This window comes from Temnothorax curvispinosus, unplaced genomic scaffold, assembly GCF_003070985.1.
Source record: "Temnothorax curvispinosus isolate PA1 unplaced genomic scaffold, ASM307098v1 QBEX01005133.1, whole genome shotgun sequence".
Lineage (NCBI taxonomy): Eukaryota > Metazoa > Arthropoda > Insecta > Hymenoptera > Formicidae > Temnothorax > Temnothorax curvispinosus.
This window is the reverse complement of record NW_020214913.1, coordinates 720,261-745,957: the sequence shown is the minus strand read 5'-3', so window position 1 is coordinate 745,957 and position 25,697 is coordinate 720,261. Positions and strand designations below refer to the sequence as shown.

Below are 25,697 nucleotides of genomic sequence, written 5' to 3'. Positions count from 1 at the left end.
TAAGTTAAAGCATGGAAGTAATGAGCTGTTTTCCTTCCTTTACGAAGGAGAGTTCGTTACGACTGCTGATTTATTGAATTATAAAGTTTACCCAACATTTTGGAAGAAAAACATGAACATACACGAAAGATTTAATAATATTCGTGCATTTTTTTGCATATTTTCCGTTAACAAAGCATCAGAAGAAAAGAAAGATATATTAAATACATGAATTCATTTGAGGCGCGTTACCCTTGCAGAGACGATTTGTAATAACTGGCGCATATATCACGACACAAATTTAATTAAACGCGCCGTTGGTATTCATTTCACGCGCCTAATTTATGTGTGAATAACTACGCTATTCAGTACCGAGATTTCGCGACGATCCGAGCTCGCCACGTATTTATCTCTGTTCATTACCACCACAATAATAACTGCCATAGATATTTCGAATCTTTTAATTTTAATGTTACGCTTTTACAAACAAGAGCTTACTTTAATGAGAAAAAATAATTGTTCTGTTTTATAAAATTTTTGTTTAATTTACATATTTACAACGTAAACAATTTTTTCTACAAAAGTGGCCATTGCTATTAAACATTATATACGAATTAAAAATATATGCAAAACGCGACAAATTGGGAATCTTTTTTATAATAAAAATTTTAGGAGAAGACAATTTAAGTAATAATTATGGAATTTCTAATCAAATTTATAATCAAGATTGAAACGGATATTTTTAAATATTTTTTTTAAATTGTGAAATTTTCCTTAAATTTTTTAAATATTTGTGTAGCTTGTAATTATCGATTAAATATTTATCCGTTACGAACATATTAATAATGACTCGTTATACACTACGCGTTCGACTTCCGTCTACCGTACGTTTACATTAACCTCGCCACGAATGTCAGTGTAATAAAGAACGTTTATGATCGCATAAATTACGATCTGTTGCGTTGAATTCCACAACTTACGACATGACAATGGTGACAATACTGTCATGTGCACCTCATTCTATAGATGGCAACGGGCCGACAAAGTCGTTAAATGTTAATCTTCCTCTTTATAACCTGCCAACGTACCATAGTCGTTGTATAGTATTCACTGAGGGTGTTTTATATAAAACATCAGCGCCGACATCTAGACTGTTTTATTTTACGACATGAGTACGTCTGGAGCACTCCTCCAATATCTTCACCTCGTGTAAAATTAAAATCTTTTTCGACTTATAAAAATGCGTACGAGTAGGATGAGGATGCTCACGTGATTTCCCATATTTTGCAAGTATACCGAACACTCGCCGGGTAGATCTTTTCACTGGTCCCACTCATCGAGTTTGTACTGCCATAATAACTTTCCTTATTTACAAGTCCTTATTTACGACGTATAACCATTAATATGCAAAAGCGCATTCAACGAGTTCATTCATTTCATCATTCCTTCCCCTGTCGCTCGTTCTCCCTTTCCCTTTCTTCATTGGCGGTAGATATTTTATCTTTACCATTCTTGTTCGAGGATACCTTGGGAGATATTCATGTAAAATATATCCGCTGGCTTTTCTCTCTCATTTTTAAACAATGAAACGTTTTGTTCAAACGTGCACCATTTTTACAAAAAATTGTTTTTTATTTCCGTATGTACTTCCCGAGCTAATCTTATATAAAACTAAACTATATTCCCATAAAAAATTGTCAAAATTAGGGGGCGCTCGAGTGGCGTTACCCCTTAATGTTCATCACCACGGATATAAAATTAAAAATAAAATCACTCACCACCCAGATCTGCAAAAAAGATCTCGCGAAGAGCTAGGAATTCTTCCTCGGGAAGTATGTCCACTTTTCCGAAGCAGTCATTCTCGGGCCAGATTTCTCTGTAACATATATTCCTATTTTTTAATATCCGTGAAGTATAATGATATTAATCTATATAAATAAAACAAAGTCGGGTTAGTTACACCATTTATAATTCAAGAACGGCTGGGCCGAATTTGTACTAAAACCATATAAAATAGGGGTAGAATTTTCCAAGGAGTGCTATAGAGTGTATAGTTTTTCATTACCGATCTTCTGGAAACCGGTTTTTCTAATTTTTTTAATTCTTACGGGAAATATTTGGCCGAATCTCGAGAGAGAGAGAAAGAGAGAGAGAGAGAGAGAGATTATAACATAAGAAAAGCCTAGCAACAGCCACTCAATAGTATAATAACTTATTACAAACTACACAAAACTCATATTTCATAAGGCTGCAAAGTTTAATATATTATATACTAAATATGCTATTATTTATAGTTAAATCTTTTTGTTGTGCTTTTATGGAAAAGCTACTATAGTTGTGAAAAAAACACACAAAACTATAACAATTACTGCAATATTTACTGTAGTTTCATGTATTTTTTTCGCAACTACCTTAATCTTTTTATAGTATTTTTCCGCAAGAGTGGACCGTGCGAGATAAGAAATTAGCTATTTTGCAATATCGTACTTATAAAGAACTTACAAAAAAAAACCTAGATTTTTAAAAACTACATTACAATGTTCAACTGCGTAAAATCAGGCAAAACTTTTTGTAAAACAATATTTCAAGTTATAATACTCTTCTTAAATTACGATATCATCGGGAGTTTCAATAAATCATATAAAATTGATTTCTAATCATATAATTAACGTATGAAATAATAAGTTCATGCTATGTTAATAAGATCGATGTGATTAAATAAAGCAAGTTCATTATCTCAAGTTATACTAAGGAAGATTCGGTAGAGTGCAGTGCAGCGACGCGATGAGAAGTCCGAGTGGCAAACTCAATGAGTCTCATAGAAGGTTCCTTTGAGCATGAGAGCCTTACCACGATCTACACCAACATCGGACTCCTTGCGTCAAGTGCTCACACCCAACCCTCATTCTTCGTCGACCCACCTTCCTACCTACGCTACCGTTGATACTGACACACATGCATCTCCTTTACAAAGTATCTGTGTATCTTAGGGCCACAAAGCGGAAAGTGCCACCGCTGCCGTTAGACGAAAAAATAAGGAAGAGGGAAGAAAGACTTTCGAAGATGAGAATAGCAAAAAAGTAAGCTTCAATTTACATATTTAAATTTCGTCCAATTTATCGTTAACATTTATCACGATGTACGTTCGCGATTCAGAACCTTTTTTGCAAAAAGCAACCACAAAGTTTGCAAAATTTAATTATATATGATTTCATATATTTAAAAAAAATTAATAATTAATAAAAAACTTTATTTTATGTATAAAAGATTATTTAACTTTACTTCGTATATGATTTTCTTAGTACTTATTTCCAATCCCTCATAATTTACAAGTTATTGGCCCCTCAACACACTTTTGTTTAAAAAAATTTACATTTAAGATAGATGAAAACTGGGCTTAGTTGGGTCTGAGACACCCTATATACTTTATGAGAATTCAGAAAAAAGAGAACAGATGGTCATGTGCGAACGTGACTAGGAAACAAAGGTAAAGTCACGTCTTTAGGAACGCCCCGAAGAAAGGTGTAGCTAATGGTGGAACACTTTTAACCTTACATTACATGACGGGATGGATCTCAAACATCACTTCATTCGTTTTAAATGGTCTAAAAATATCTGCTACAGTTGTAATCATTTATAAAAAGATAAATAGCTTTAAAAAAATATACACATGAAAAAAAAAAGAACTTTGCATTGCCATGTAAATTCAAATTTGCTTTTACATCAAATTTTATTTTAATAATTCAAAATTGTTTTCTTGCCAGATTTTTGCGGTAAATTATCAAAATTATTACTCAATTTCAATTTAAAAAAACAAAAATACATCAAATCACGTATATATAATTAAATTTTGAAATTTTTTTAACTTGTCATATTTGTGAAGATAATCTTTAATTCATAAACTACGAAAATTTACAGCTAAAAGAAATGACGATTTGAAAATTCTGATTTTATAGACGATTAAGCATAATATTCGCATAATATTAAAACCAAAGAAAAAGAAGGAATCGTAAAGTATAAAGAGTATAAAGAGTATAATAAAAATTATAATAATATAAGATGGACTTCTTTATCACTGCTTTTGCAATGTAATCATAGCTTTTAGCCGTAAAAATAACAATGGCGATAAAAATCTTTTCTTCTTCCTTTCACTGTCACAGCACCGCGCGATTGATAATGAAAATCGCTCCCTACTTTACTCGGTCCTAATAGCGCCGGAGTCGCATTAAAATCCGGAGAATTGGATTTGGTCACTTGACATGAAATCGCACTTAGTTGCAATTGTACTATATAAAAGCGAAGCGTATGGACGGTTCTAACGCGGATACGTATGCACATAGAACGTATGTTTCGTTTTATGCGTATACACGCGGCACACATCCGTACGTCCTACAATATACAACTCGAACTGAAATCAAGTCCGGTGACATGATCCATCCACGTTTACACGCGAGCAGACACGTAATCCATGCAATATACGTTAGATGAGTTACTGTAGCGTGTATAAAACATCAAAAACCAAGTTAAAATCTGGGACAACAATCATTATAAAGTGTCGAATATGTAGCAGCGATATTTTCATTATAGTTCTATTAAATATATTATTAAATTAAACGAAGCCTTTGTATACTAATGAAAACTTCAATCCTCGGCTAATCTACTTGAAATTAGAGAAATTATTTTCTTGTTACTGATTTGCATCATCAAAATTTAATTTATAAAAAGATGTTTATTCTTAACCTCGGTATTCTCATATCTGCCATTTGGATAAGAAATCTGGTCTTATCGTTCCGTACGCTAGTCGCGATTCGCGCTGTATAGCGCGTTTTAGGTTCGCGGGTCAAGAGAGCCTGGTCCACTTTCGAAAGCTTTCCGAAATTCTCTCCGCTGAAGATGAATCCAATAAGCCGACGCAAGGGAGAGAAAGCAAAAGAAGGGTACTGTCCCCGAAGCGGAAGAAGTGGCTCGTACGACGCTACTGCTGGCTGCTGGCTGCCTGAATAGAAATTCAGCAGCATACAATCCCCATTATCCCTCGATTTGAAGTTCCGCGACAATGGAATCTCTCAGACGCGCCGTGCCCGTCGTCGTCGTCGTCGTCCCCCGACTCAGCGTTCCGACATACAAGCCGATACCGCTTTGCCAGACATGAAATAGATAATTTCGACACGTCCATTTTCATGCTTGGCAAAGACTCAAAATGATGAATCAGCCTTTGGACTCGGATATTAAATTGTCACACAGAAAGACTCTTCAATATATTTACACTGTCATACTTCTAGAAATTTCTCTTTAAAAGTTGCAGATATTTTTTTTCTATTGTCCTGGTTGTACACAAGAAGATAAAGTTATCCTAAAAATAAGTACTTCCAATGTTCTTGAATAAACTAGATTTCGCTTCTACGTATATATTAATCACAATATCCTAAAATACATAGAGAAGAGAAGAGAAATTTCAAACTGGCGCTTCTCAAACAATGTAATCATTACTGCACTGCGAATTATTTAGAAATAAAGAGATGTTAAATCGACGCAGATTTTTTTTCACCGTAATCATCTTATACGCAATTCTTAAGTTAAAATCACTGTACTGGTAGAAGGGTCACAGACGGTGCAAATGGAAAATTAGAGACTAAAACCGGTAGCCAGACGACGGAGTATTTGCTAGGCAAACGAAACACGATTACCAGAAGCACTACCCGTAACCGAGAAACGAAGACGTGTACACGAAGAGAATAGAAGGTATTACATTATTTGTCTTACGTACCTACGTATTACCGTAAATGCCTTATTAACAATATTGTCTGCGCCTAGGAGTAATCTATATATACGGCGTAGTCAACAGTCTGCTACTTTTATCCCCTTGTGTGCACAAAGTCGGCATGGTCCTGCAGACTTCCATTGTGTGCCGGCCATAGTAAACATTACCCCCCATAAAATGGACGGTGGAATATTACGTACAATCTCCCGAAGTAGTTCACAGCGATGATACGGCGTAAAGAAAAATCGCGGAAGGGACTATAATTTCATAGTTTTATGATAGAGAAAAGCGGCGACGGTAAAACCGACTTTTATCCCCGCGGTTATATCACGGCACTCCAATCTGATAGAACTAATAAAGTTAAAGATTAATGGTACAGCATCTCGTATCCAGTGTCCTCAGTTGAAACCGGCGTCTTAATGCAACGATGCTATTTTTAAATATCACTGACTTGAATGAATTCAGCAAGGTAGTTTCAGTTTTTTAGATTATAAAATTCAGGTGATAAATGTTACTCTCCGATCGTATTTGTCGAATCATTCTGTATAAGAGAAATGACTTAAGACATTCGCCATCTGTACACGTTTGCGTTTAGCGAAAAGGTGAAAATAAAAATGCTTTGAGACGAGCCGCGTAAATAATCTGTTTACACATCGACGGAGTTTATCAGCAAGGGGTATATCAAATCTCGCGGAAAGCATCGAGGCGGCGACTAAGCCTTAGAGCAAGAAGGGTTGGCGAGGTGGAACGCAGAAACAAGTTGGCGGAGGGACATGACTCATAGGCACATTTAGAGCTGGAACACTTTAAAGAGTTGGTTGGGTACCGGTTCACCCCGGTGAACCGATGTATACAAGTACGTTACAAGAGCGCGGCAGATCCCTTTCAGATTTAATGTAATGTAAATATCTGCGGCAGTGCAAACGCTTGGCTTTTCGCCAGTTAATTGGCCGTGTGACTGGTCGGTGCACAAAGCCGAAAAAATCTCAAACAGCTCAATAAGCGTAATTAATATATTACGATCAAGCTTAATGAAAAATCGCGAGACGGTAAGTTTTACTCGTTTTTTGCCGACGTTTATAAAAAATTAATTTTTTTAATGGAAATAATGACGATAATAAAGTCGCGAATTTTGTCTGATAAGTATAATTGTGTATCATGTATGATTATATATATAAATACTATATGAATAGAATAGAGAATGAATCAACCGATAACTTTGTTATATGTATGTGTTAAAAATTATATTATTAATATCACGTGAGGGGATTATGTTATTATTTATATCACTTCGTATATACCATATACGCTTTAGCACAAAGGATCAAAAATTCATTTATCAAATTTACGTGAATAAATTCCACGGTCTTACTGACCCTCTAACCCTAACGTAATGAACACCTTTGTTTGGCAAAACAAAGCCCGCACAACTCCCGTAATTAATTGACTTACCTCAAAATTGCCTTTTGTTATTGAAAAATATTAAATTCCACTATAAAAATATAAGCATTGCAAATATATAGAAGGCAGAAATATCTTTTTATTAATTTTATGTTAAAAAATAGTGTGAATTAAAAATTAAACGCTGCGAAATTCCAAACCATCGAACACAAGAAACAAGAACTATCTTTTATCGTGACCGAATCGATTTGCATAATAATTTACATATTTATCGCCCGGTACATTAAATTACGATATTATAAGCGAGAAATTATACAAAAAGTTTTATTACACGCTATAATTTCTCGCATATATTTCAGTTAGTAACAGCAAAGTAACAAAAAAATTACAACCTAAAACCTAACCACTCATTTGTCGCATTGCACGACGACGGTTTAGATGCAAAACTGATTCTCAAAATAAACAACAACGTTGCCATCGCTCGAGTACAACGAGTTTCATGGTAACAAGTTACTTTCCATGAATCGCTTCTCAAAATAAACAAATCTCTTACCTTGCTGCACGTAGGAGACCAACTGCCTGTTCCAAGTTCCTCTGTCGCATTAATTTCTGAATTTTCTTCATGGCGTCTGTTCTACAAATCAAGACAAAAAAAAACCATAAAGCATAAAGATATACTTTATATCATTTCAACAAACATTAATAATAAATAGTAAATATTATTCTGCTTAACCATCACAATGCTAATACATACTTTTGATCGTCGATAGGCGTGTCTAAGGTTGCATCAAACGGCACCACTACAGGTATAACAGCATCGCGCATAACAGCAGATAATTCGAGACTGACAATGTCCCAACGTTCCTCCAAAGTAGGAGCCGCAGGAGTTACGTTTTCCTCAGTAGGTTCTGGTTAAAAGAAATCGAACAATTTTGTGCATATCAAATTTAATTTTATATTACTTTAAATTCTTCAACACAGTCAATACACAAATAGATCTTACTTTTTCTCTTTTTAACCTTTCTTCTCTTTGCCTTTACTTTTTGGACTATGAGATGCCGTTGGCCTTTCTGGCAGAAGTGTTCAAGCATTTTTAGAAATATGTGAACAGTCGTTATAAGATCCAGTAAGTACTGCCTGAAAGATAAGCGTATATGTAACTACAATGTTTTAAGCTGAACTTAAATCGGTAAACTTAAACCGCCTTCCTTCCTTCCTTCCTTCCTGTGACAAGAAATTAATTCAATCCCGCTACTCGCGCATTAATTTGTCAATTTAGTTCCGGCAACGTGCGCTACCGCTATCAAAGCCAAAGTTTGACGGAACCGTCGTCCTGTTTTCGTCAGCGTCCCCGTAACGTCAAAGTATAGTAGCAACGTGGTATTGCGGTACGTCGCGCCGCCCTTACATTTCCATCGTGGAAATCCGCGCAAAACCCGTCAAACTTGTAGCAAGTTGAACGCCCACTGCCTTTTCCCATTTCGCCGGCCGGAAGGTCGATAAAAGTTGTTTATTCCGCCGAGGAACCGTAGAAGGGAGGAAGAAACCGGGTGGGTGCGAGAGCTACCGAGACCAGCTGCCGAAGAAGAGAAATAGTCGAAAAGGAACGGCATCGGAGCGGAGCCGGAGTGGCTTCCTGGCTGGTCGAATCGATTGATCCGAAAGTGAATCAATCTGTCTGCGGTAGATAAAACTTTCGGTAAAGAGTTCTCTCTTTCTCCTCTCTCCTTTCTCCGCGACGCGGATTCGCACGGTACAGACGTGTTCGGCGTAGGACGACGCGTCGCGTCGCATAACTTTTTGCGATACCTGCATTACGTTACTATATACAGCCTGCTAAAAATTCGCGAAGGATTCGCAAGGGATTCGCGAAGGATTAGCGACTTATTTTGCTGAATTAAAAAGGGAACGACTGACGAAACAAACGACTGATTTATAGAAAGAATAAAAGGCGCGATTATCTTATCTTTTTCTTTTGATATTTTTTATTAGTCATTTTCTTTTGAAGTTCTTAAAGCTAATTTATTTATATGTAAGTAATCAAGATGATAAAGTTACACGGCTTATTCTGTGCGCGGTGGTATAATTATGTCGATGAAATTCTATTCACTCACCGTGACATTTTAACCTCGTCGAAGCACAAAAGCTGAGAGAGTATCGTTTCCCGATATTCCGGGACATAAAAGATATTGCTTTTAATTATCTTGCTGGATTCCTTAACACCATCATCTGTGCTCTTATCCATTATCATAAGAGTGTTAAGAAGCTCCTAAAACACGAGATAGATTTTCGTTACCCCCGGTTTCCACGCAGTTACGTACGCGTTTCCGCTCATTATTAACGCGCGTCAAACATACGTCTCCCATAGATTACGTTACGCCAATCAAATGCGTGCTTTTTTGAAACGCGCGTTTGACGCGCAAATTAACGCGCGGTAAAACACATGCATGGAAATAAACCAGTGGGTCTATTCTGTAACTCTTACGACAGTTTTGTTATCGTTTTATTTGCGTTGCACAGATATTATATATGATAAAAAAGCTGCGCAACGACAATATAACGATAACGAAACTGTCGGGTTAGCTTCTCTCTAAACATTCACACGCAACGTTAATTATCGTTTCGTACAATGTCCTACCTGATATGCTTTTAATGCCAAATGCAATCTACGAGACCAAAGCGGTATCCTCTTTTTGTCAACTAATATCATCTCATAATATTGTTCCATTTGTCTTTGAACTAAATAGAACACTTGTGTGGATATAGTTTCGCTAAATAAAATAAAATAATGCATTTATTAGTAATAATAAAATTTTAAATTCGTGCAAAGTATATAAAATAAAAATAGAATTTTTTATATGTTCAGATTGTAAAAAAAATCAATATTAGTCAAACAATCTGTCAGTAAATTTGATCCAACAGAAATGGAGGATCATATGCATTGGTGCATAGCACAGATAACGAATTGTAAACAAAATTCAAACTATATAATATACGTTGTTTAAACGAGAAATGTATAAATGTACAAGATCAATTACCTAACTTTATAATCTAAAGTAAATTTTAATATTAAAAAAAAAGTTATTTCTTGGAAAAATAATATTAATATAGACATCCTGTGGGACAGTGGCGATTTAATAATTTCCATATTTGCAACCGTCATAAAAATTATTCCACGATGTAAAGTTAGATGATTTAGCCTGTACGGACGGATGCTGGAGAATTTTCTTTCTAGACAAGATCCGAAAGAAACCGACGATGCGTAAAACGAGTTCGTAAACTGTCTCGCTTTCTGCTCTCTTTAGGTGAGGTATGCGACAATGTAGACGCTATGAGAAAGTTGAGGCGTAAAAATTTACCTCACATATTTCACTTGAAACTTATAATGTCGATTGAACTCCATGAAGAAACGCAAGGCCCATAGATAGACAGCCGTTTCCCCTGCTTGGCCCTGAGGGTCGTTGATAAAGCAAGATCTGGTGAATTTCATCACGGAATTGTAAACCCCGCTTAGAAATTCTACGCAAAATTCTTTTAGAAAAAGTCGCACGCTGAGGGCAGACGTGCGTTCCTCCTTGGTGTCTTGCAGGCTCACTTTATCTTTGCGTCGCTTCACTCTTTTCTGTTACAAAAGACATGTGCTTTCTATTATTATATTTGTCGATTTTATTCGTATATAATTCACGGAACATAATATACGATCGCAGTTATTTCGACATTCCCAGACGTTTTTGAAAGCAATAAAAAGATATCCCTTGCAAAATTTACCTTATTGGTACCGAATTCCAATGCTTCTATCTTTTGGTACGGTTTATGACATATCATTTGATTTTCTCCGGTTGCTTTCATATTCTGCACAACGTAAGTACCGCCAAATCGTGAGTGTCTAGTTGAGATCGAATGAAAACATGATATTAAAAATTGAACTTATTCATGAAGCAAAATGTATTCTTGAATTTTTCAAGGGTACGAACGTAATGTATCTTAAAATACAATATACGATATTGGGAGAACGATATGTGCATGTACATTTCGGGCAAAGATTGGATTTCTTATTTAATTCTCGCGTTTCCTTTCCCTTCGTTCCTACGCGTGAATTGAGAAGTGAAAATAACGTGACCCTCCGCTACTAAAAAAAGAATTGATTATTCAAATCCAATTTCAGCCATGAGCCCCGAAGATTCAATCAATAGAATAGAAGGCAGCTGTCAACAGCAGATAGTTTCCTAAACGATGAAGACGCGCACCCTACTTTCTCCCACTTTTTTCTCACGAGAGAAGCTCGCTTCCATCTGTCTCCTCGAAATATTTTTAAACAAATAACTAACTTCTCAAAAAGTTTATTTATCGAAGCGTATGAGAAGCATTTTCCCAAATAAACGTCAGATAACTTTTAATTTACATTTAGCTACATGGAAACATTGCAACTTTTAAGAGTAATAATTTCCAATAGTAGAATTCTTATAATTCCTATATAAAAGTAACGTGGAAACAATAAATGGAAATAAATAAAATAAAAATAATAAAAATGATGTGGAGAGCACGTACACACGGCGCAGCTATCCAATTTTGTTCCTATGTTTACTATTGCTATCAAAAAGAGATCTGTGTTCGTGACACAGCTAGGCGCTGCTTTATCGTTTTCCGATCAAATTATCTTTCCATCGATCGATAGAGAACACGCGGAAGGCGGAGGGATCTTTTCACCGCACATCCAGTCCCTTTCAACTCGTAAAAAGCCTTTCGCAAAGACGTGGATACGCGCATCCACGGACTTCTGGAACGCGCTCGTTACAAGAATACGGCTCGCTTCTCTCCAACAAGTGGATAAAAGCTTCTATTCATACTACGGTTGGTCCTACCTTAAAAACTAGGTCATATTCATTATACGCATATCGCATCGCGAACACACCGCGGTAACTCCCAAAGGCATCCGTCAAGTAGCAATCGGCACCTTTTAGTCATCCCACTTTTACAATCACGGGCTTTTAGCTGTGGCCGCTCATTAAAGCGGTAATTACGCGGTAGCTACCCACGTTAAATCCATTCTCCCGTGTATCGCGGTAAAAAACGTACGGATAATACAGCTAACGTATGAATAAAACTGAATTAATACACAGATACTGCTACAGCACGTTTCGTTGTACCAGATAGTACCAGATAGATAAGTCAAATTAAGCACCTATCTAAAGAGCGATTTTAATTTTTAATTCGAAAATCATTGATTTCGGACGAATCTTTCTCGAGCGACCGAATTTTCAAGCAAACACGCGCATTTCCTATAAAAGCTATTTATTTTAAACTACCGTATTTTAAATTTTATATCATACAAAGATATTATTTTAAATTCGTTGGAAAAATTAATTTATACAATGTTTTTTCCTCTCGATTTTTAAAAAATATAATATACATAGCTGCAGCATGAGATGAATAAATGTAATTTGTCTTTATCGTTATTTTATAGGTAGTATACAGAGTATCCCGGAATTCGCTCACTCGAGAATACACGATACAATTTTCTGTGCTAAATATCATGTACAGTTATTCTAAAATTTTTAGAGAAAAAGTAAAATTGTCTACACGCGCGCACCGCCTCTGATTCATGCAAAACTTAAAGCACAGTTAGCTTTAAATTGCTCTCATTTAAAAACTACTGCTCGGACGCAATTTTGCCAGTGGAAAAAAGCGTTCCTTCTGGCACAAAAAAATCGCAATGTACATATCATGTGTGCGAATTTTGGGAAATTCAATTATTTTTACTTTTTCATTAATAAATTAACAAATTTTTCTTATTAATAAATAACAATACATATATAGATTTACCTCGATCCAGCGTATTTTTTTACTTTGTCCATTTTTTCGCGCAGTTCTTTTTGTCGCAGGGCTACGAGGCTAGCCTCGTCATTTTCCCTTTCAGCGGTACTACGTTGCAACCCAGATGCAGCCAATAGGCTTGCATTTTGCTCACGTAACATTAAAGATATAATCTAGTATGAAAAAATAAGACTATTATTAACGAGTAACAAACAAGTTCTTAATGAACAGTATTATTTTAAATATAAAAATATAAAACATAAATAACTATAACTAGTATGCTTTGTATACCTCTAAAATTTGCATGTGATATTGCTGTTCCTTATTGTTACTGACAATAAACAACAAAATGTCCACTATCCCTGAAGCGTGAAATGCAAATAATATCTATAAAAAGAAATTCCATCTGTCACTCAAAATAATATTTAACATAATTAAAAAAATTTTTTTTAAATTTATCTTAATGTTAACGTAGCAATTGACCTCATCGTGAACAGTAGCATCGTTATCAGCTCTTTTATCATTATCATTAGGTGGCACTTGCAGTACATTTCTAATAAAAACAAGTATTCTTTCAATTGTCAACTCATTTTCTTCCCCTCTTTCTGTACTATCCTATAAAATAAAAATTATCTTACAATCTGTAAACTATCAATCGCAAGGATATGAAGGACATAAAGAACTTACAATGTTAAGTAGATTCCCCAAACGGCCAGCTACCGCTACCCACACATTCTCATCGGTTAACGCTGCCTTATACTCTTGTAAATATGAAACAATTTGTTGATACAAACTATACGTCGTCTTCTCAGTTGGTATTTGTTCATTGTAAATTACAAACGCAGAGCTTGTCAAATTAATAAGTAATCTGTTAGAGAAAAACAGATAAATCATACGTAAGTGTATCCTTACAAGTATGTGAGTCATAATGTTCCATACAATTCAATATATTCCAATCTACTTGCACAGTGACACATACCGCAATAAGACATCCCAAAGTTCGATATTCTCAACATGATGTACAAGAATCTTCACAAGATCCGTCTGGAGTAATCTCGTTTGCCCAAGAAAGCGTCTTATAGTATGCGTATCATCATCTCTCTTAAGATATCTAATGAGATCCTTTATAACATCTATCAAAAAATTGATTGCACTGTCAAATATTATTCTACTCTATTTAAATATATCAATTTTAAAATAAAATCAAGATAAATCTTCACCTAAGCAATTTTTGTCCAAGTGATAAGTAGTCCCATCAAAATATCCAATCACAGCGCAAGTGGCAGTGAGTTCAGCCGAGAGATAATCTGCCATGCTTAAACAATTTGCACCACGAAATTTTCAGCGTGCAATATTTATCCCTCAGACTGTCAATGACTTTTATATAGGTACACGACTGCAGTGACTACTGAATAATGGCGCACATCCGTTTCGCTTTTAATTTCGTTAGCCCCCTGTTAAAAATAACAAAGTCCAATAAATATTTAGAAATATAAACAAAGATTCGTTTAAATTTATGTTCTCAACTTTACTACGTTTACGCGAGCGTTACTTCTGTAGTAACTTACGATAATTCACTCGTTTACGCGGAGTAAATTATCTAAGTTACTATAAAATGCCGTTTACGCGAAGGGATTATCGTAAATTACTACAGAACGCTCGCGTAAACGACACTTGTCTTATAACTTGTCTTGGAAATTAATACAAAAATCGTAACTGATTCCGTCAAACACACACTATTTTAACATCATTATTTGACAAGAAGACACGCCGACAACAGCCAAGTATCTTTCTCCCAGAGTTAGCGAGATGATTTCTACTTCAAACACTCACCGAAAAATCAGCTTAACAACGACACTTTGCGAAATATCCAACACCGGCGACGACGACGACGGTCCCGCACTGTCCCGCACTACATCGCGTTCGAGGTTCGAGGTTATGTCTCACGCCGGAGAAGGTATGTCGCGCGCGTGAATTAAGCACTCCGCACTTCTGACAACGAGACGCACACTCGAAACGACCGGTACGAGACGCGTGACGAAAGGCGTTAAGCCTGTCACTAACTTTCGCGCTTCTCCGAGAAAACCGAAACAATAGTACGTGCGTACCGCCGTACCGTCAAACGCAACAGGTGAGAAAAGCGCGCGAACTCGGCATTCGGCAAACCGAGCTCCGAACGGACTTGGCCGGGCGGTCGGCCGCGCTCGGCTCTCTCCGCCGCGGTTCGGTTCAGACCGGTCTCGGCGCGGCGGCGCGGCGGCGCGGCGGCGGTTCGCGGGCTTGCATTGCACTTGCACTGCTTGCAGCCGAACGATGCGGCGGAGCGTTTGGAGCCTTCGGAGGTATTCGAAGGTAAATCATGGTTTGTCTCGTTGCTCGGTACCTATATCATTTTGCCGCTTTTCGCGATTGAAACGAGGCAGGCATAATGTACGATTGGCGCGAGGTAGGAGAAGAAGCAGATATGCTCGAAAACGCGTGAAACATGCACGACGCGCCGCGGTACGTTACAACGGTTTTTTTTTGCTTAACGTCGCAAAATGGCGCGCAATCACTTTGCTTAATCACTTTGCCGAACATTTCAGATTTGTGCGCCGGAACCAATAACCATTGCATCTCGCGTTCAATATCGCGGAATACGGCGCGTTTGACGTTATTACTTATGAACGATTCAGGAAGGATGAGAGGTCGATAGATCTCGTCCTCTCGTGAACCGACGAAGATTTTGACGAATTGCGTTTTATGAGCGCAAATAGGAAGAGTCCATTTTTTTACCGATTGGGCTTCGGGCATTCGGGCAGCGGAGTTTTTTTAAATCTTATATCGCGATCGAACCGAAAAGATAAACGCCAGCGTACAAATTTCGAAAGGGGTATTTCAATTTTCGACGTGACGAACGTGGCTCATAAAAAAAGAAAAGAGAAATAACGAGGCGTCTATTATCGCGCGTTTTGTGTTTAGGTTTTTCGATTACGCCGTATTCGCGAGGCGGAAGGGTCGCCAGCCCGGGACGTCCATTATGTCGTCGTAATACGAAGCAGCGCTTTCGGCGAGCAATCTGCTGATAGACGTCGCCCGCAAAGGAGGAAAATAAAGCCATAAATCCAATTTCGTCGCCCGGCAGGGGCGAGGAGGGACGGGCAGACACAGACCCGCAGCCACCCACACCCTTACACATACGTACAGGCGGTCGAGCAAGGAGAGAGAGGTGACCTGCGACGGGCGAGGTCGGGTAGGTATAAGAGATCGAGTAGGAATAATACAGAGGAACGAGGTGCGGACGACACGGTCAGAAAATGACGGGGGAAGAGGGATGATACGATGTGCCGACGCGTTTTGATGGTCGCGGCTGCACGGACATTCGACGGCTAATCGATATCGTCGAAGGTATCCGGGTCATCGGGTTATCGGCCAGTCGTCCGCACCTGTCCGCTTATTTCGTCAGCGCCGCGTCAGTGTTCTATGACAGCACGCTCTATACATTTTGCGCTTTGTGACGCGCACGCGACGATTTTTGCGCCCGGGACGCTCGGAAAATTGGCCCGAGCGGAGTCGGCCGCTGCTCTTTTCGAATCGATTCGTCCGCGTATACCTACACACGCGCGTCGACACGCTGCGCGATTTCATATTTTTTCCTCTTTCTCGCTGTCTGCCGCGCGGGCAACGGCGGCTTCACTCCACTGCGAAAGCGATATCTAATTCACGTGTAATAATATCTAATATGAAAGAAACACGAGAATCATATATGAGTTAAGGTAAACGTACGGTATACCCTTACACAAAATATTCCGCGATGTGAATTTTGTCTCTCGGTCGGTCGATCGGTGTATCGCGTATAAAAAAAAATAACTGACATGCGAGCGCTTCGTTTAAACGCTTTTGCTCGCAATTATGTGCACATGGGATTATTTATATTTGTAAAACCCTGTGGTCGTAATATTATTAAATTAATTAAACCGAGAATTAAATAATACTGAGATTTATTATTAATTACTTATTTGTATCTTCTCTCTCCCTTTTTCGAGCTTTCTTTTGAGCTGGGAGAGCCCAAAAATTAGCAAAATATGTTGAAATAGCAAGAGAATAAATATAATGTGACGTGATTTTATAATCAGCTCCCTTTGAAGTTGGAGAATACAATCGGGAATAACTGACGTGTTTTGCGGTTCGCCGTGTAAACAGGGATGTTTGATCGCAAGCCCTTTCGATTTTTGATGGAGTTATATTAATGCTCGGCGAATTCAAAAATTTCAAGTCAGATACATTTATCGCGAAAATTACGTGCGCGCCGGCAATGGACAAACCGCTTTTATATATGCGTCACGCTAATGAGCAATAACGACGATAGCGCGATGGTTTACGAATGAAACACAAAATCGAGCCATTTATTGTTTGTCAAGAGCATTGTTTCAACGGTAAACACAATTGCTATTTCAGCTATACTAGCGAATGATTTCTCATTAAAGGAAACAACGGATGTTGGATTATAGATTTCGATTGTACGATCTAAATTTATTGCACGTTAAAATAAACGCTCGATGCACCGAAAAAATGGCAAATTAAATCGTATCAAGAATTGTTGTTCCTGAGAAAATTTGATACAAATTTTTTCTCGCGTAACTATAAAAAATTTACGTCATATTTTGTCGATATTATTTATGGCAGATCCATTATTCAACCGTTATTCAACCATTATACCAAATAGAATGGAAAATGTATGTTAACAATGGAGAAATAATCAATTTGGGACTAGAATTAATTAAACCTGTTTCTTTTGTAATAGTTGTTTACATATAGCGCACGTGGATCAAGAATTTCCCTTTTGCGGAATATTTAAAAAAAATTATTTTCGATTTTTCATGAAAAATACGTAACGCGAAAATATTATAAAGGGATGGCTTTTTCATAGGCACCGCCGCGCGTACCAATAATATTCGTCGTGTGCTGGCAATTGTGAAATTGTTGATGATTTATACTACTGCCTATATTATAAAACATGGTGCGGCTATGGTAATAATTAAATAAAATCGTAAAATAAATTATATTTCCTGCAACCGCGTACGTGTACGGAGTACATATACGTATTAGTTTTGCCGCGAGACGCAAATATCTCGCGTTCAATAGTTGGGAATTTCATATGTTTCCGCGATATTTTTTATTTAATAAATAATATTTTAATTTAGATATATTGTTTTTCAAACAAGACCAGTCTCTTTCGAATGGGAAAAAGAGAAATAGTAAAATTTTTCAATCTTTTCTAAAGCGAATAAACGAGATGTGAAAATGAAATATACGCGCAATCTTCTCCAGGATGGATGGAAGAATACGTCAGCGTGCGTGCTTCAGGGTTAACGCGGGAATATAGCCTGTTCCGTCATGGATTCAATTAGAACGTACTAACGGCAGAGGTTAATGCAAAATTAATCAGACCCTATGCTCTTTAGACGGGTATAACGGGACGATAGTTTTGCTTCTATATAATTTACGGCAAATTCCACGGGTTCTTCATATTTCGATACGGAAAACTGTAAGTCTGTCGGGCTCACGAAGTTGGCAGCTAAATGTCGTGTGCATAATCTACTTGTTAACTAGTTAATTCAGTTAAGTTTTGTAAGTTCCGTCGCGCGTAAACATAACTAGCGGACGAGGCGAGTTGGAAGCGGCAGATTTAGTCAAGCCGAAATAAAGCGATTGCGTTCCGCGCTATAAATTACGATCTCGAGTACTCCTTGCGATTTCCTAGAAGGCAAACTCGAGAGAGTTTGTTGCACCCCGGCCGTCTTTAAAACAGTTCTTGATACAATGGGTCACTCCGTGAAAATTCCAGCGAAAGCGCATTTACACCGTCGACCTTTTTGCGCAAGATATGAATTATTTCTCGTTTAATTTAAACAGAAATCGCTGCAGTTCGCACGTGAACCGCGTCGTGAGTGCGCCTACGGAGATGCATCAACGGATCAACGGAGAAGGACCTGGGGAGATCGAGGAGAGGAGGAGGAGGCCTGGGAGGCATCGTGCGACGACGGAGCAACCGTGGGGTGAGTAATTGTTATTCGTTTATTATTTTGCTACTCTGTGGCAGATTCCGTCACTTTCTCAAGCGCCACTTGATTCGCCTATTATACGTGTGATACTCATTATTGTCAGTACTCGTTTGAGGTTTAACGTGATAAAATTAATTACTTCAAGTATTGATTATTTCGAACACTGCTTTAATGTAAAAATATATTTATATGTTACAGATCAACGCAGGGTTACAACTTACAACTCCGCTGTTGCGCATCGACCGGTAAGTTATTTTTTCATTTCAATATCGCATGTCAAGGCAATGGATTAGTAAAATTGCGAATTTATCGCAGGAAAAATCAATCTTGTTCTCGGCGACTTTTCATTAGCGATGAACTAATGATATAAACAAAACTAAACAAAAAAATAAAATCCCGGAAGGAGAGCGACAAGTTTTCTCTAGGCATTACTGCCTTATACTCTTGTGTTTTTTGTCACTTTGCATAGAGAAAGAGAGAATTTGTTGTATTGTACATTACACATATTTGTTATATTTGTTATTTGTTATATTTTAAATAATATATTAAATCGTTGTTAAATGCAGCCTTCAAGCATAGCAATTTAACGTATAAGAATAAATAACCAACAGTCTTTATTTAAACGTTATATTGTCACAAATTTGTGATGAGAAGTAGACGTGTCTATTACGCCGAATAATTGGGAAATCGTATGGCGGAAAATCTTATTTGCCTACCAATCAATTTGGTGCTACTCGACACTTATATCATGCTAATAGGACTTTCAATTAACGTTTCCAATTATTAATGAAACTTTTAATTAAAGGGATTTATTCCGGAAATCGGCTTAAAAGCAGTCGGGTGTGTGAATCAAATCGTCGCGGACAAACGGATTAAACGGTAGAAATTAAATTCTTGATTATTTGATTTTTCTACTTTCTATACGAAGCAGAATCATTTTTATCAATAATTATTTCCGCTCGTTAGAGGCAGTATACGATGCTAATGCATGCATACCTACAATACCTTTGTGTGACGTTGCTCTTTGGCAAGATATGACAAGGGTAATTGCTGCATAATTTGCGGTAATGTACAGAATTCCCAATTTACGGTATACGTAGGACATTCCGTATTTAGATTTTAACTCTGTATTAACTCTGTACGATTTTCAAATTTTCTTATTTTTAATTCTGTCTGTTTTGTTAGTTCGGATACTATGAAAACTTGTCGCTCTTCTTCCGGGATTTTATTTTTTTGTTTAGTTTTGTTTATATCATTAGTTCATCGCTAATGAAAAGTCGCCGAGAACAAGATTAATTTTTCCTGCGATAAATTTGCAATGTTTGGTTCGTGAGCCATTGTATAGGCTGTCACTGATAGATTTCGAAAGTTTATCTGGGGCAAATTACAATTAAAATAAGAATTTGAGATTATTTGTAAATTATATTGATATAGAATATCAATTTATATTATTCGTCTTTAATTTAGTACGTTAAATCTTTTAATTTTATAAAATAGAGGTAGAAATATTAAATATCATGTATGTACTCACACACACAAATTGTCATTCAAATTATCTCAATATATTATAACTATTTAAGTATTTGCAGCTCTAATTTGTAACTTTGAAACAAAAAAAAATAAGGAAAGGTCATAATATGATTCGTATGGCGTATTGAAAAAAAAAAAAAACCGATATTATTTTCCCGTTTCTCATTCGCGATACCCTTATTGACGTTGCCGAACTGGCCGTTTCTTTTTCTTTCTCCGTCGAAAGAAATCTAATTGGCGGTGAAAGAGGCACGTGTATAAAAGCACGGTTGGTGTCGGTACCATTGCAGATTCCGCGGTTCGTTGTTTAACGAAAGGAACGTTCCAGGCAACGAGAGTTCACGCATCGTTGGGCCGGATCAAAAGATACCTTAATGCAATTACATAGCGTTTGCGCACTATCATAATATTTGCGAACCATCCTTTCCGTTCGGTTTCGGTTTTCGGCGAGAGGCACAAGAGAACGTCGTCGTCTCGTCATCGCGAGGAGAGATCGGAGAGGGATTTGCGACGTAAGAAACACGACGACAAAGTCATTCGATGCGGCTCGACATGCTGGAACTGACAAGAAACCCAACGGTCTCGCAAAGACAGAATTCGTGGGAATCCGAGCGTAGCTGTGTCGTCAATAGGGGAAACCACCCGTTGCTCTCTCGTGCTTTAGCGCTCTTGTGCCAAATTAGCTTTCAGACCGAGCAATTAACATCACGCCAGGCACGATGCTTGACAGACGAGGAGACTGAGATTTATCGAGCGACAATCTATTTCGCGAATCTCTTTCTGACATGCGCGACGCAACGGAATTGTTTCACGGTGTTGCTGAAATTATTTCTTCGCGTAAATTGAGATTTCAACTTGTCCCGGAGCGAAACGATAATTTCTGCATCGTTGTGCTAACGACAGATTCGCTCGTTGTAATTATACTTCACTCTACCAATTTCATAAAATAGAGATAAAGATTTTAATCTTGTTAAACTCAAAATTTTTTGTCTCGTAAAATCTGTAAGCAAGATATGAATATCTGTAGAAATCTGTGGACATGAATATAAATTTAACAATGACATAAATTTGCTAGTACATAATGTGGCAAAGATATAATTGAAAATCATGAAACTGAGCGCGATGAATAAGCGAATGGCTAATTCGAGAGGGTAAGAACCCCTTTGTCGTCATCCATGCGCGCTATTTGTTTATCGTGTTTTGCTTCCGTCTGGGTTGGATCTGTTTTCACCCTGATATGAGCAAGCAATGGTCGAGGGTTGTAAATTCGTATAGGGTATATGGCCACCCTCAAAGCACCCTCGATGACGGATCGCTCGAAACATTAACAGAAGTTTTTATCTAGGGTGTAGCTGTTTGTTGTTAATCACGTGTTTGAAAATTTGCAAAATCGCACACTGCAAATTATTTGTGAATATATGTGTACGTGAACACTTGAAAGGTATTTGCGCATTATGCGATCCGGAGAAATCGGCTTACATCATACTATATAAATAACGAAGACTCGTGTATTTACGTTATTTGGATAATGCGGATAAAAAATATTTATTACAATAATAAATTAAGGCGAAATAATGCAATATATAATTTTGTTTTAAATATTACAACTTATCTATCAATTTTAATCAAGTGGATGTTTATCGACGGATTTGATAAATCATGTTGCTATAAGATAATTGTGTGTTTAAAATGCAGGTATTCCAATGGGCGAATACTATTACAATCGCTTCAATAATCAAATATTCAGATAGTCGAGTGATGAGAGATGATAATATCGTATTACGTATTAGTATTGTATAGTTGTACATATGAAAAATCACCCGTTCGTGTTGTATAAAGGCTCGTTATATCTTAACGATTTAAGTTTTAATAAATCGGAAAGCATGGATGTCCGCGTAATACTCGTCTTTCTTTGCGATTGCTCGAGAGAAGCCTCGAGTTTCGAGCGCAGTCGCATGTTTGACGACGTTTGAATTCAAGTTTAATGTAGAATTCGCTAAGAGAGCGAGCGCCGGTCATTCAGGCGGCTGCGAGCCATTGAAAATCAGTCACCTCATTCAGTCGGGAACATCGTGACGAAACTCGAGGAAAATCAATAGAGCCGGGCACCGACAAAATACAACGCCGACCGCGCGACGCAGTCTGCGGCGGTGTCGCACGCGCGATATAGATGAGAACATAAATAAAAATGGCTTTCGATGCACGTACCTCCATGCCAGCAGTTCGGAGAGAGATCGCGCAGTTTTTTAATAAGCGTAAGCGCAGCACGAAAGAGAGTGCTGGTGGAGATTTGTCGCCTGCGTGATTCTGTATGAAAATTAAAACGTATGGCTCTGCGGCCGGTCATCTCGCGCCAACGGCTCACGAACTGAACATTGCGAATTTATCGCAGGAAAAATCAATCTTGTTCTCGGCGACTTTTCATTAGCGATGAACTAATGATATAAACAAAACCAAACAAAAAAATAAAATCCCGGAAAGAGAGCGACAAGTTTTCATAGTATCCGAACTGACAACACGTGCCTTTTTCACCGCGAATTAGATTTCTTTCGACGGAGAAAGAAAAAGAAACGGCCAGTTCGGCAACGTCAATAAGGATTTTGCGATTGAGAAACAAGAAAATAATATCGATTTTTTTATTTCAATACGCCATGCGGATCATATTATGACCTTTCCTTATTTCTTTTGTTTCAAAGTTACAAATTAGAGCTGCAAATACTTAAATAGTTATAATATATTGAGATAATTTGAATGACAATTTGTGTGTGTGAGTACATGATATTTAATATTTCTACCTCTATTTCATAAAATTAAAAAATTTAACGTACTAGATTAAAAACTAATAATATAAATTGATATTCTGTATCAATTTAATTTACAAATAATCTTAAATTCTTATTTTAATTGTAATTTGTCACGGATAAACTTTCGAAATTTATCAGTGACAGCCTATATGTCAGCTTCGTGTGCTCATCTTATCCGTCAGATTAGTCGAGAAAATCGCGTTTGAAAAGAAAAATTCCCAAGAGCGTTCTTGTATCGAAGGCGATAGGAGGATTCTTAGAACCGCTTTATAACCGTTAAATGAAGCGTAACTATTACCCGATGTCGCACCGTGATTATAAATTGTGTTCCTTTGAAGGTTTCACTCAGGCAGACCTAATTCGCAGGATGTACCCACTTTTTCCTAAGCTCGCGCTTCAATTCCGAAGGGATGATAATTCATGTGATCATGGTTTATTGAATTTTTAAAAACGACGTATCTCGTAATCTACTCTGTAAATTTTCTATTGTACAGTTTGTATTATCAAACTGCATGATATTACACTCCCGTGTAAAGCGTTTTATGCCTAACAAAACCTAACAAAAGATAAGCAAGAGGAGAAATCAATGCTTCGCAAGATGATTTATTGTCTACGTAGGACGCACAAATAATTAAAATCCAAAACTAGATAAAGCCGCTCTTTTTCTGTGAAACCTAGCCAGCCGGAAGGGAGGGACGACGATTTATAATCGCGGTCGGTTAAAGTTTGTGAAACTTGTACGCTCCTTCGGGTGTGTAAGTATAATCTACTTTCGCACGGCATGTCGCTGGTATCAGACTTGTACGTGTAAGACCACCCAGGCGATGTCTAATACTCTAGAGAGAGGAAGGCGAGGGGACTAGGGAAGGACGTGGCATACAAGGTATTACAATAACAGTGGCTGTTGAGCTCGCATAGTAGACCCGTATTACAATAGTATCGATCATGGTAAACGTCACAGTAGAACGGAAATCCATGTTTTAGGAGCAATTTCATTATGATACAAAACCGTAATAACATAGGAAGGGAGAAACCTTCATCATGAGTCAAAGTTCAGTAATTTCCAGGTGGAATAACTAACTCCGCGGTACATGAAGTTTTTATTTCTCTCGTCACATATAATCGGGAAAGGTTCCCAATGATGTAATAAAAACTTTTCAATTTTTCCCGAGATCGTGGGGAGCATTTCTGCATTTTTGAAAATGTTTATTCTAGAAATTGCAATCACAATGGAAGCGGAAATAAAAATTAAATGCCACCGTTATGATTTCTTTTTAATACCGCGATGCTTTTGATCATACTATTTATTAACAACCGGATAAGCGGTAGAAATTATATTTTACTTTGTGTAATATATGTTCCGTCAATGCTGGTATTACTTTCGAGGCAATGCATGAATGTTACAACCGGTAAAAAATTTTGTGCCGTTGCATTCGTGTATAATAAAAGCTCTCGTTAAACACTTATTTACATGCCACTGCAATTCTGGGACAACTCTATTTACGTACAAATAAACCGCGATTTGTGTAAGGAAACGTATTTTTTTGCATTTTCACAATATTGTCATGATAGGCTAATATTAGCTTTCTTGTTCTTACTGCTACTCTTTCGCATACATACATACGCGCGCTTTTTTGCTCCAGCAAAACACGCACAAGCGATTGTAAATCCTCTGTAACGGTCATTGTAAGCATAATCTTAATTATAGTTGATAATTGTACTTGCTTGCATGTTCTACTTAACAACTTTAGATGGAACAAAATTAGGAGTTTACGTTATGGTTACTACAGTCGCTATTACAGATATAATGAGCGCTACAGGTTATGCGAGATACTTTCACGCTCGGAAGAATCAGATTGTACTTGAGATACGACGCATACGGTGCAAATTATACAATTATTACAATATAAAATTATCTTTTAATTGATTGTAAAGTTTTAATTAATAGCACGTGTAGATGGTTGAAAAAAGAGAAATTTTTAATAGCATTCTCTCTCGATTAATTTGGAATCGACTCTTCTTAGCCTGAGAATTCGTCCGCAAGCTATAACATACAATATATGTAAGACGAAACTATTTGCGAGCTTGTACTTGTAGGGAAACTTCTGTTAGGAATTTTGAAGCACGGGTTATTAACGTTAAGAACGACTGTAAATCGCAAAAAATACTTCTCATAATTTCTCTTTGTTTTTACGCTAAAGAGAGAGAGGTTGAGCGCGCTTTAGTCGGAGTCATTTGCAGTTTCTATGTCAAGAATAGTGGAAAATAATTAATTGTTGTTGCTGTGCTAAATTGTCTCTTCTCTAGATAAAGTTTTTAGCTTTACGCGCATAGGATTGTGTTCGTAACGTAAATAACGGTACA

At 37.3% G+C, this 25,697-nt stretch overlaps 1 protein-coding gene across 1 annotated transcript in view; it reads right to left on the bottom strand.

Moving 5' to 3' along the window:
• LOC112454538 (protein timeless homolog) overlaps positions 1 to 15,085 on the bottom strand; it is a 99,143-nt gene extending 84,058 nt beyond the window's left edge. The window contains exons 1-15 of the mRNA XM_025016000.1: positions 14,789 to 15,085; positions 14,176 to 14,409; positions 13,935 to 14,088; positions 13,643 to 13,823; positions 13,439 to 13,570; positions 13,247 to 13,342; positions 12,965 to 13,128; positions 10,910 to 11,027; positions 10,501 to 10,763; positions 9,780 to 9,912; positions 9,256 to 9,410; positions 8,145 to 8,278; positions 7,896 to 8,049; positions 7,695 to 7,775; positions 1,758 to 1,855 (exon numbers count right to left, since the gene is read on the bottom strand). Coding sequence (XP_024871768.1) covers positions 1,758 to 1,855; positions 7,695 to 7,775; positions 7,896 to 8,049; positions 8,145 to 8,278; positions 9,256 to 9,410; positions 9,780 to 9,912; positions 10,501 to 10,763; positions 10,910 to 11,027; positions 12,965 to 13,128; positions 13,247 to 13,342; positions 13,439 to 13,570; positions 13,643 to 13,823; positions 13,935 to 14,088; positions 14,176 to 14,269 — 1,957 coding nt within the window. The 5' untranslated portion in view covers positions 14,270 to 14,409; positions 14,789 to 15,085. The remainder of the gene's footprint in view (positions 1 to 1,757; positions 1,856 to 7,694; positions 7,776 to 7,895; positions 8,050 to 8,144; positions 8,279 to 9,255; positions 9,411 to 9,779; positions 9,913 to 10,500; positions 10,764 to 10,909; positions 11,028 to 12,964; positions 13,129 to 13,246; positions 13,343 to 13,438; positions 13,571 to 13,642; positions 13,824 to 13,934; positions 14,089 to 14,175; positions 14,410 to 14,788) is intronic.
• Positions 15,086 to 25,697: the final 10,612 nt, after the last annotated feature.